This window comes from Eptesicus fuscus, chromosome 11, assembly GCF_027574615.1.
Source record: "Eptesicus fuscus isolate TK198812 chromosome 11, DD_ASM_mEF_20220401, whole genome shotgun sequence".
Classification (NCBI taxonomy): Eukaryota; Metazoa; Chordata; class Mammalia; order Chiroptera; family Vespertilionidae; genus Eptesicus; species Eptesicus fuscus.
The window spans coordinates 84963839-84976294 of NC_072483.1; the positions used below are offsets into that span (position 1 = coordinate 84963839).

General features: G+C 34.6%; 1 protein-coding gene across 9 annotated transcripts in view; it reads left to right on the forward strand.

The window, feature by feature from the left end:
• HYCC2 (hyccin PI4KA lipid kinase complex subunit 2) overlaps positions 1–10621 on the forward strand; it is a 45610-nt gene extending 34989 nt beyond the window's left edge. For 7 of the 9 annotated variants that reach the window (XM_028153122.2, XM_054723546.1, XM_054723547.1 and 4 more), the window contains one exon: positions 2906–6388. In XM_028153122.2, coding sequence (XP_028008923.2) covers positions 2906–3507 — 602 coding nt within the window. In that variant the 3' untranslated portion in view covers positions 3508–6388. Of the gene's footprint in view, positions 1–2905; positions 6389–10276 lie in introns of those variants that run through there. The other 2 variants (XR_008557553.1, XR_008557554.1) reach the window with 2 other exon arrangements.
• The last annotated feature ends 1835 nt before the right edge of the window (positions 10622–12456 follow it).

Here is a 12456-nt window from a genome sequence, read left to right on the forward strand (position 1 = left end):
AATATGTGAATAGATGTTGAATCCAAAGTTGATATAAATGGGACAACATCCTATTTCTTAACATTCCTTTTTGTTTTCCTTTTTTAATTGAATGTATTGGGATGACATTGGTTACTAAAATTATATAGGTTTCAGGTGTTTCTTAACATTCTAGATGACTAAGTGAGCCACTTGATGTGCATCTCCTACCATTGTTGGAGTGTTGGAGTATTTGTGCTAAATGTAGTTGTACTATGTTAACACTTGATATTCTAGAAAGTGTGGGATAAGGTTGAAACATTTTTTCCAATTGATCAAAGTCAGACACTTTGAAAAAGGAACCAAAATAGTATTATCACTAGTAGAAAATTTCAGTTTGTGAGGGTGGAGTATAGTCATTCTCATTGAGTCTGAAATTTCAGTATGTTTGAAATTTCTCAAAAGTTATTTTATCTTTTAATCTAGATTAAATTGTAGTTTTAAATCAGTATTAGTAGAAGCTAAATTTATAAGGAAAGGCAGACATAATGGAAAAATTTGTTAAACATCCTTTTTGGTTAAAAAAATTCTTTTTGCTTGTTTCTTCTTTGGATCATCAATAGTATTGTTATCACCCAGGGAGAATATTAGAAAGAAAATATGTTCTAAGGCATAGTTACTTCATATATGTACGTGTGTACATATATAATATGAAAGGTTATTTAGAAAATCACAGGGATGGAAGAAATGAGCAGTAGAAGAAATGGGCTCAGGAAATAAGTTACAGAGGTGAAAGAAAAGGCCCTTGTAGCTTAGGGGAGAGAAGGGTAAAGGTAACGGGACTGAGGGCAAAGAGGAGGGGAATGGAAAGATGCAGGCGAGCCCAGGAGAGGGAGAGCACCACACAATTACCTTTTGTTCCTTGAGATTTTTTTAAACTGAAGGAAGGAAATTACCAAAACCCATGTAAAGTTCTGGTAATTCTGAAGTCTGCTGGAGCTTTTGGATAAACATTGGTAATTGACCTTTAAAAACAAAACAAAACATTTTTTGGGGGGTATGTGGTTTTAAATAGTTTTACAATTAAAACTGTACTTATTGTATGTTGAAATTGAGACTATGAGCCCATTACTTACCTTTATTCTGATTGTCAAGTAACGTTTTGTGATTTTTAAAGCTTGATTTAAAATTATTACTAAATTGAGGATGCCTGTGATTAAAGTATAGTCAGTGTTCCACTATACTGAAACAGTATTTTTAGTATATGAAACATCAGTAGGTTCTCTTGCATGGTGGCTTTTATGTTATCTTCTTCTCTTTTATGGCCATATTGCTTGGGCACCAGATCTGCATGTGGCAAGATTCAGAAGCTAGCACTAAGTCTCTCAGTCTCCTTTCCTAATTTTATATATATATCCAATAATACATTTCTGTTCACTCCTGGTTTTATATTACTGATATCAATTCTGAACCAGTAACCCTTCTTGGTCATTTTGGAGTTGTTTAAACTAACTGAAGGAAATTGCTAAGATGTTATCATGGACATATAATTTAAAGTTTTTTATTTGAGATACATTCTTTTGAACAAGGGATTGAGAGAAGTGGTGTCAGCTGCATTTTCATATGGCTTTGCATGATGATTAAAGATTATTAAACTGCTGGATAAAAATAACAAGGTGCTTTTTGCTTTAAGGAAAGCTTATTTCATTCTTCTTTTGAAGGAAGGAAATAACTAATCCCTATGAGAAAATATAACTAAGAAAATATTCTTATTTTTTCAGGTACTATGTTAAATAAAGATTGTGTTTAAATATTTCGTATATAGTTTACTTAGGTAACCCTATCACAAGGTAATATTTGTCTAGATTTCCTTCCTAACATTTTACCTTAACGATAATGTTGCTATCTGCATGTAGATTCAGGTTAAAGTTCTCAAAGTCTGGTAAACATACTTAATGATGTAGCAAACCACTATCAGTTTTTAAAGAAGCAAGTGTATTATTTTCTAAGAAAATGTTTTTCATACTTTCAGTAAGACAGTTGGGCTTTCTGGAAACCCCAAGCTAAATATATATGTTTCTTCCCTTCTTACAAAATCCAAAGAAAAAGATTCTTTTGTTAACTGCAGTTTCTGCATGAAACATAATCGGGCATTATAGTATTTTGTGATTACGAACTTCTCAAACTAAAAATTTAAAATTGTACAGAAATACATAATATAGGAAGTAAAAATCCTTTTGAAATATTCCTGCTGGTTCCCTAGCTTGCCCTCTGATAATCAAGTATTTTCTTCACATTAATTGATCAAGAAAATATGGAAACCAGTGATTAAATATGTCCATAAGACAAAATACAATAAGGAATACAATTGGAGCAATGTAAAGTTTTTCTTAGAATTAGAAAATTTACTACTTCCATCATAAAGGTTAAGCCATTTAGAAGCAGTGAACTGTTGAAGAAATATAAATTTTTATTGTAGTTAAAAAGGGTTTGGCTTTTTTTACAGATAAATATTTTTGGCATTATTCTGGTTGACTGAAATTAGAAAGGGGTCTATTTTATGGTGGGTTAAGAAAGGAAAAATTTTGTTTATTTAAATAGATATGATCACCTCAAATTGATAAGGATGTATTATAAAGATTTATGATGACAAAATGTTGTATTTTACCTAAAATTGTTTATAACCCTAAATTCTGATAGTATACTACGTTAATTTGTGGATAATTTTACAAAAGTTGGAGTATTAAAGCTAAATAAACTGAATAACATTAGAATTCTGTGTAGATTAAGGTTTCTTCCCTTAAATTATTTAGGGGAAGTGTTGATAACAAAGCCTTTGCCAACCTATATCAAACATTACCCAAGAGATAAAGTCAGTCGAGTTGTTATTCACAGCTACTTCTTATTTAATTTGGCTATTGCTGAGTCTTTCTGATTTGTGTTTTAGGTGCTGAGGGGGTAAATGGAGAAGAGGAGTCGGTAAACCTAAATGATGCAGATGAAGGATTTTCATCAGGGGCTTCCCTCAGCAATCAGCCACTTGGGACCAAACCATCCTCCTCTTCTCAGAGGGGAAGCTTAAGGAAAGTAGCAACTGGGCGTTCAGTCAAGGAAAAAGAAACGGCTTCTCCCATCAAATCCAGTGAAAGCCCCCGAGATTCAGTAGTTCGCAGGCAGTATGTACAGCAACCTACTGATCTTAGTGCAGATTCAATTGAGCTGACACCGATGAAGAAACACCTGAGTCTGCCTGCCGGCCAGGTGGTGCCAAAAACCAATAGTGTAAGTCTGATCCGGACAGCCAGTGCTTCCTCAAGTAAATCATTTGACTATGTAAATGGCAGTCAAGCCAATACCAGCTTTGGGGTTGGCACTGAGGGAGTTACTAATTTAGCCACTAGCAATGCTAATCGATACTCGACTATCAGTCTGCAGGAAGACCGGCTAGGTCAAGCTGGAGAAGGCAAAGAGCTCCTCAGCCCGGGCGCCCCCTTAACCAAGCAGTCTCGATCCCCAAGTTTCAATATGCAGCTCATATCCCAGGTGTAGATTTGACGTCCTGTCTCACCTGTCTGCTTACCTTTTAAACTGAACACTTCATTGTGCAGGAAGAAACTGCATCCCACGTTGTGAAAATACTGGTCATCGTAATCAGAGTTGATTTAGTTTAGGTATGTTCATACTGTATTTTGTATGGAAACAGCAATAATGTTTTCTTTCTTCTCCTTCCTATATCTTCTCTTCACCTCTTCCTTGTGAATGTGTTTGTGAAGCAGTATAAAATGTTTGCATTTTCCATGCCTTCCTTTCTCCTTGGGTGATGTGCAATCCGTCGTAGGCTGATCGGTCCCATTTCAACACTGTGAGACTGAGGATATGTTAGAGGAAATGGTGTATATGATCCCTATGAAATGATTCTTTGGCTTTCTTTTAAAAACACACACACAAAAACGGGTTTGTTCTCATAATCTATAAACTATGAATACTGGGTCATATTTTTTTTCTCTCTTAACCAGGAGTGCCTCAGAGATTCTGCTATGACTTTGGACTTCTCTGAGTCTGTGCAATCATTTTCTTGAGAAGCATGGGGAAAGGTGGTAGACTCTGCACTTTTTTATTAAAATGAGTGTCTCTTTTTCTCCCATCTCCTTTATCTCGAGGATACGAATGTTTAGTTACCGAGGCATTTGAATCAAGTGTGGCCACCTCCATTAGAGGGCAGTTGATTGTGTAATAATTGATAATGCACTTTCTCAATGGCTCTATAGTCATTATTAACATGTCTTCCCTCCTCCCCACAAGGACATAAGGTTATTTCTGTCCTTCAAGTTTGAACAACTAACAAATCAGAGAATCCAAGGGGCATGTTCTTTTTCCCAGGAATGACTGACACTGGTGCTGGGGTTTTGTGGCGGGAGGGGTGGTCTTTGTTTAGCTTATATGGGATTTTGTGTGTGAGGGGAAGTTTTGATTGGTTTTCTTTCTTTGTGAGCTTATGACTGAAGTAGAACAAGTACGTCTTCAGGTAAAGAGAGGGATTTCTCAAGTACTTTCTGTGATGTCAGACTATTGGAGAAACCCTTTCAGCTGCTTTCTAGATGTACCTAAATTCAGTCAGATATTTTGGATTAAGAAACCTGAAGTCCTGATATATCATATACTCCAAGGAAATACATCAGGGACAGATAATTGGCTGAAAACACTGACACTTCAATGTGACACATTTTTATAGAACATTTCTACGAGGGGGTACTGACTTGATTTCTCCTACAAGGACCACACTGCCTTTGTGTTTGATGTAATGCAATTTGTGTACCTTCTAGTCATATAGCTGCAAAAGTTTCTCATTTTTATAAAACTTTGAAATCATGCCAGTAAGTTAAATGTTGAATGTATGTAAAGTAGCATTTGGTAAATATGCTACAAAAATGCATTATTGGTTAAAAAAAAATCTGATTTGGTTGGTTAAAATTTCATTATGACCTCTTCTGGGTCTCAGGCTCTAATGCTTGATTAAATAGAAGAGAATATGTTGGTTTTTGAAAATCAGTATATTGTGACTTGAACTATGTGTTATCCTTCCACAAAATACATCAGAACTATTAGTGCTTTGTATATTTAGACATTTTTATTTTACTTTTGTGAAAGAAATATATACTGAATTTATAGAAAGCAAGTATTCTCGTAATTAACAAAGTTTAAAATTTACCTCTACCAATTAAAATTATAATAGATTTTGATAAAATAACTGGAAAAATGCCTCTTATTCTTTTCAGACCTATAATTCTCCCCCTCCTTTTTTTTTTAATTATAAGAGGTTTTTTGTTTGTTTGTTTTGTTTGTTCTTAAATGGATTTTCTGTTATAATCTATATAAAAACAATTAGATGCTTATTTGCATTTGGTGGTCTGTAACATTTTTCATCTCATATTAAAATGGAAAACTAGAACCTGAACTAGTATCTACGAAATTGCCAAAGTCCAGGATAAAGCTAAAAGTTGATAGAGATTTATTGATTTGTATGTGTGTGTGTGTGTACGTATGTGTGTATATATGGTGTGTATATGTATATATCACAAAGACAATATTTTAGGTATCCCTTCTAATTTAACTAAGAGATGTCAGATAAATGAATTAAAAATTAGCCAAAATAAATGAAGTGTAAAGATTTGTAACATAGTAAGGAAAGCAAAGTTTAGGTATAAAAGGAAAAGAGCATTATACTTAACCAGGGTGAGAGATCTTAGCCATTGCTGGAGGTCAGTTACTTTTATGGCAGAAATACCCACTTGACTTAGGAGGCTGTTTTTAATGCAACAAATTGAACATTTATTGACATCTAACAGTAGTATGATTTTAGTTAAAGCACACAAAAAATACCAAATAATATCAAATTACAGCAAAAGCTCTAATAAATGTAAGATCTCCCTTTGGTTTATTAGAAATCTTATACCTGAAAAGTTGGTTTTGAAAACTTTCTACTTAGAGGATTTCATTTATGTGTATGTCTATGTATATATTTTGTATGTATACATAACCCATTAATGTTGCATAAACCATAACATTTATGTTTCTTTTAAGTGATGTGATTTGGCCCTAATGAAAAAAACATTTTATTTAGTTCAAACTTTGCATTCAGGATTTATGTTCTGTGCAAGGTATAGTTTAAATGGAATGAGTTAGTTTAACAAACTGTAAGTCAAATTTTGTAAGAAATTTTTCATATTCATCTACATTATTTATTGGATTTAATTAAAAATATGTCTTGGATGTACAATAGTTGTTAAAATATATGCCAGCAATATCCTTTAACATCCTTTTATTTTATACTTCCTAATGTTCATTTAAAAGGAAAAGTCCTTTTATCTGTGGAACAGCTTATTAGGGAGAAAATACTTTTTTCTATAATAAAACAATTTGATGCCATCTATACCAGGCTGGATTAAGAAAACTCTGAAGGATTGGGGAACTCGTCTCTATAACAGTAATTAAAATCATGTTACTAGAAAGCAAACTAAAATGTAAAGTGAAAAGCAAACTCAGAAGAAAGATTTTTAAATAAACATTTTAGAAGCTGGCTGGGGGGTTGGTTGTAATTTGAAACCCTGACCCCTACCCTCCTAATTACTCTTCTGTGCCTATTTATTATAGAATTTTATACTAACAGAGACCCTAGAGATAACCTTGCTAGTCTCCTAACAACACTCCCCTCCCCCATCCATCCTCAGGAAACTGAGGCCCAAAAAGGTTGTGACACAATCAAGGTCACATAACCAAGAAGCAGAGCCAGAGTAAAACTCCTGTCTCCCATCAAATGCCCTACTGCCACCCTCTACTCGTACTATGGTAAATGTGTTATGTAACACTCTCCATTTCTGTAGTGTCTGTCAGCTTTGGACTAGTAGTTGGTGAATACAGCACATTAAGAAAAGTATTAAATCCAGAAAAATACAGAGTAATAAATATAGATGGGGAAGTGTTGGAAATGTAGGTATCTATACCACAGGTATAAAGATAGATACATTTTTCTTATTCTAATTTAAGCCTTACTATTTTCTGCCACATAACAGTATATGCTGCCATTTTATAGTTGATTATATTGCTGGGGATTTATTTAAATGCAAAAATAAACCCAATGAAATGGCTTCGATCAGTGTTTCTAGCTATTTTAAAGTAATTTTTGAATCAGCCAGCTTTCACAGTCACTTAGGTAGCAGGTTAATTGTTTTGCACAAGGGAGGATTACAAAGTAAAGATTAAATTCAATTCCATTAATTTCTAATGTCAAAAGAGAGTGAACCTTCCTTGTGCTTAGAGCAGATAGATAAAAGCAACATTCCCTTATGTGACTATTCCCTTTGTATTCATAATGGAATGGTGACCGTCATGTTATTCAAAGTGTATATCCAATGTACAGTGTTTTAAATGTGGTAGTCTCAGCTATATAAGCTCAATATTTTCAACCTATATTCCAACATTCCACTTAGTAGCTTTAAATGAATTATAATTATTTATTAGACACTGGAATACTGAAAATAACTTTTTTCAGATTGGTTAGTTTGCACTATATTTGTGAATATTTTAATGAAGTGGGGAGTTTTTCCTACCTCATTTTGTGAGGTGTGTTATTGGTCCATTTATGAGTACTTTAGTTGTTGACAATCAGTTGTCTCATTTAATTCTCTGCATGTTCATTTGTAAATTAAAAAAAATTAGTATGTGTCTTTAGGGGATAGCACACTATTTGTACAAACACTGGCAAGGAGATCCCTCCGTTTCTGATTTTGGATTGCAAGGTAAATATTGTTTTGTTTTTTTAAATCAATATTTCACATAGGTATTTATTTTTCAGTTTAAAAATGTTGAATAGGTCATGCCAATGGTTGGAAAATCTATAAGAATTTTAGAGCAACTTTTCTATACTATGGCTATGTCAAATAGTCTGAACATGATACTTTTTATCTTTCAAGTTGAATGATTATTGTCATGTTTTAAACCACCAAGTTGGTTGCGACCCTTATTTGTAATACTTTAATTTTTCTAAAGTGCTTTTTAGAAATAAGTTGTTTGAAAAACTAGATATTATTAATAACTGAAACTCTAAATATTAGCATATTTGCCAGATTATAAGAAGATGGGATGTAATATAAAATTGTTAAGAGTGCAAGTAAAATCATGAGTTACTAGGTTGATACACTTTCCCATTGCCAAGGTGTTTGTGTTTATTAATGTAAGACATACATTTTAGTATTACCTGTGTTATATACCTCATGGGTATATCATATTGGCACTGAACATTCTTAGAAAATCCTATTCCTAGAATCATCCAGTGTTTACTTAAACTACACTCGCTTTTTGACGGTGCCAGAAATTTGTGTGGTGATCCTAAGCCATGAGAATTAGAGGAGTCATCATCACCAAAACTTACCCTGCCTTGTAGGCACATTTCTTCTAAATCTGACCGTAAAACCACACAATTTTGCTAACTTCAATCTCCAGTATTTGTGTAGTCTTAGCCATTGGTCACATGACAAATTTATACAAGAGCAGACGGTTCAGGACAGATGTTAGCAGAAAGCTAGGAATGATGTGAAATAACCTGGCAGCACAGTACGGAAATGTAAGTTCTATGTTTTCCTTTTGGATTTTGAGAAAAGGTTTACAAATGAAGGCACATTCACGTTTAATACAGACTATACCCAAATAATTAGAATTAGTTGTGGCTTAAAGTATAAATAAATCTTTTAAAAATAATTGTGTATTTGGAAGTAAGTTAATTATTTAAAAATATTTTTTATTTTCAAAGCAAAATGAACTTAATTGGGTAGTCCATCCCCAACTTCATAATTGATATCAATCTGGTTTGTTGTATTTGAGTGTCCACAGCTTAGTGTTAATTATATGAGATGAAATTCTTTATGTCTTCATTGGTTACAAAATTTACCAAAGAAAATATATCAGCCAAATATAACTGTTAAAGTACCTAACTGTTAAGGAATGAGGCTACTTTAACATGAAGGACTGCTTTTTAGCCCTGGGAGAAATAGATATTAAATTATTCTTTCATCTGGAACATAGATATACAGTAGTAGCTACAAGATTCCATTTGAGGTTTTCTTATTGTTAGTAAAATGTCAAATTTTACACTTGCAGCAAAAGTACCAGTTACAGGTTAAGTCCAAATATTGCTGTGGCACATTTTCATGTCTCAATGCAAATTATTAATGTAAGACATACATTTTAGTATTACCTGTGTTATATAGTTACAGCAATATCCTTTAACATCCTTTTATTTTATACTTCCTAATGCTCATCAGTATTGAATAAAAAAGGGAGCAAGTTCTTAAAATTAGTATATTGTATGATATTGTGACTTAAAAAATAAAATTGAGGGGAAAATTCTGGAAATGCACTTTTCAAATGGGCAATGGGAATTATTTTTAGTAAGTATGATATGGGCTAAATTGGCATGTTTACATAATTTATGTATATGATCAATGGGTATATTTTTTTCTTTGCAGAAAAACATGATTGGGTTATGAAAAGCTAAAATACTCTTTTTTTAAATGTATAGACCAATAAGAACTAAAAGATTTACTTAAACTATTAAATAGTGATCTTTTTGTGGAAAATATGAAGTGTAATTGTATATTAACTGATGTTCCAAACAGGTTCTATATATTATAATTTTTAATACCAGGTGGTAGTTAAAAGTAATGAATGTATTACTATTTCCCAGCTATCTGGGAAAGAAAATTGGCTTTCTAACAATTATTAATATAGGTTTGAGGGTTTTATCATCCAAACTGAATTGAGAGATAATGCTCAATGCTCCATGTGTTTTAAAATATTTGTAATAAGTACATCAACTGTTTAACAATGAATCTTTTTTATTCTTCTAAAAATAAAGCTGGCTTTACAGTCAGTTTAAGTGGTTAAGTGAAACGGTATTTATGGCAAAGATGATTTTCCCCATAATTGGCTCTCCAGAGCTACAGTTTCTGAAGTTTTTCCTACTTGAGCATTATGTAATCTGATCTCTGTCAAAATGGACAAGTAAAAAGAAAATATCCCACTTTCACATGTTTGCTTCATAAAAGATTATGGAATGTACATTTATATCGGCTCTTCCCCTCCCCCCCTTTCTTTTTTTAACCCAGCATCAACCTGTGGCTTGGTATAAACTTCCCAAGTATTCAGAGAATAAATAGTGCTGGTGAAAATTTAAATAGGATAGGCATGAATGAAGAAAATATGATCTCTATTGACTGATATTCTTTCAACCTAGGACTAGCAAAAACCTTCGTTTTTTTTTCAGAGCTGAAGAAAAAAACCTGCACATTTAAGATCATATTTATTGGTGCATGTAAGCCATTATCTTAACTGTCTTACTGAACCGGTTAATATTGTTGATTGTTGAAATGTGAAATGTAGACACTGTTGACCTGTAAATATATCTGCCAGAGATGAAAAAATATTTTAAGGTATTGTAAATAAAGATGTATAAAATTCATTATTAGTCTGCAATGCAGAAACATATGTAAGATGTTAAATATTGTGTTTCTTAAGAGATGTGTAATTTTTCCCTAGTTGTATCTAGTTACATTAAGAATGTAAATTTTCTTTTGTACAGTATAAAAATACAGCTTTATTTGGCTTTTGACTGGATTTCTCTGAGTTAATTTTATATCTTACCTAAATTTCATACCTTAAAATGATCTTTCATTGCATTTTTATTGCATTATTTTATTAATGTATGCTTGAACCTTTTACTTATATGACACCCTATTAAATTAAGGCAGTTTATGAAATTAATTAAGGAAATATATAAAACTACATAGAGCACCATAAAATAAGAGTGAACATGAAGGCAGAAGTAAAATTAATACATGTATGTTGTTGTTGAGATACAAGTTTATCTCTGAGCAGAGAGAAGATTGATTATGTGATTTTCGGTACCCTTAAAACAAATCAGTTTCTCAGGTGAAGCACAACTGTTTCCAGTAGTGAAATGTCAGAAAGTTTTCTTTCGTGGGTCCTTATAAAGAGCCATTATTTTAGTACTAAAGGCCCAGTGCATGAATTCATGCACCAGTGGGGTCCCTCAGCCTGGCCTGCGGGATGGGGCTGAAACCAGCTCCCCAACATTCCCTGAGGGGTCCCAGATTGCAAGAAGGCACAGGCCAGGCTGAGGAACCCCACCGGTGCACATTTGGAGCCGGGGAGAGACGCGGGAGGTTGGCCAGCGGGGAGGGACTGCGGGAGGGATCTGGCCCATCTCGCTCAGGCCTGATTGGCCAGACCCCAGCAGCAAGCTAACCTACCAGTTGAAGCGTCTGCCCCCTGGTGGTCAGTGCACATCATAGCGAGCGGTTGAGCGGCCTTAGCATATCATTAGCATGTTACAGTTTGATTGGTTGGACAGATGAATGGACACTTAGCATATTAGGCTTTTATTATATAGGGTCATTTACACTCCCTTCAGTGGTGAATTTTGTAAGTGCATTTCCTCACACACCAGCAGTTGGTTTTCTCTAGTTATTAAACTTCATCTTCCCCACCTTGCGTTTTCTAACGTATGCTTTTGCCGTCGCTTGGAAAGGGGATTTAATGAAGGGCTGCATCCAGGCCCTCTTTTCCTTTTCCCTTTCATCCACTTCCTAGAAAAATTTCTTCTGTGCTTTTTTCCCCTGTGGCTGTTAGTCCTTACTTATTAGACCAAGGCTCTGTTTTCTCTTTTATTCAGATCCAACAATACAAAACACATGATGTTTCTTTATATCTTATTTATTATGCCTTAATCCAAAACCACTTATGGGCTGGCTAGCAGTTCCAGAAGAGGAAGGTATAATGCAACTCACCCAGCTGTGTTTTCCTTTCTCCTCGGCTTGGCTCTGCATGTAGATAGGAAAGATGAGTGTCACTGACAGTTTCAGTTGTTTCCTTTTATTCAAAATGTTATACTTGCTCATCTTGAAAACCTCAGGAAATATAAAGTACAAAAGAAAACATCATTAAAATAACACTAGAGGCCTGGTGCACAGATTCGTGTACCGGTGGGGTCCTCAGCCTGGTCTGTGCCCTCTCGCAATCTGGGACCCCCCAGGAGATGTTGGACTGTCAGTTTTGGCCCGATCACCACGGGCCAGGCCGAGGGACCCCATCAGTGCATGAATCTGTGCACTGGGCTTCTAGTATGCTTATAAGATCTTTAGTTAATCTCTTCCTGCCCTCCCCCATCCCCCTTTCCCTCTGAGATTCATCAGTCTGTTCCATGTTTCCATGCCTGTGCATTGAGCGTCTGCCCCCTGGTGGTCAGTGCACGTCATAGCTACCAGTTGAACAGTTGAATGGTCGCTTAGGCTTTTATACATATAGACTAGAGGCCCGGTGCACGGAGAGGGGTGGTTCCTCAGCCTGGCCTGCACCCTCTCCAATCTGGGACCCCTCAGGGGATGTCCTACTGTCCACAGGGATCGGGCCTAAACTGGCAGTTGG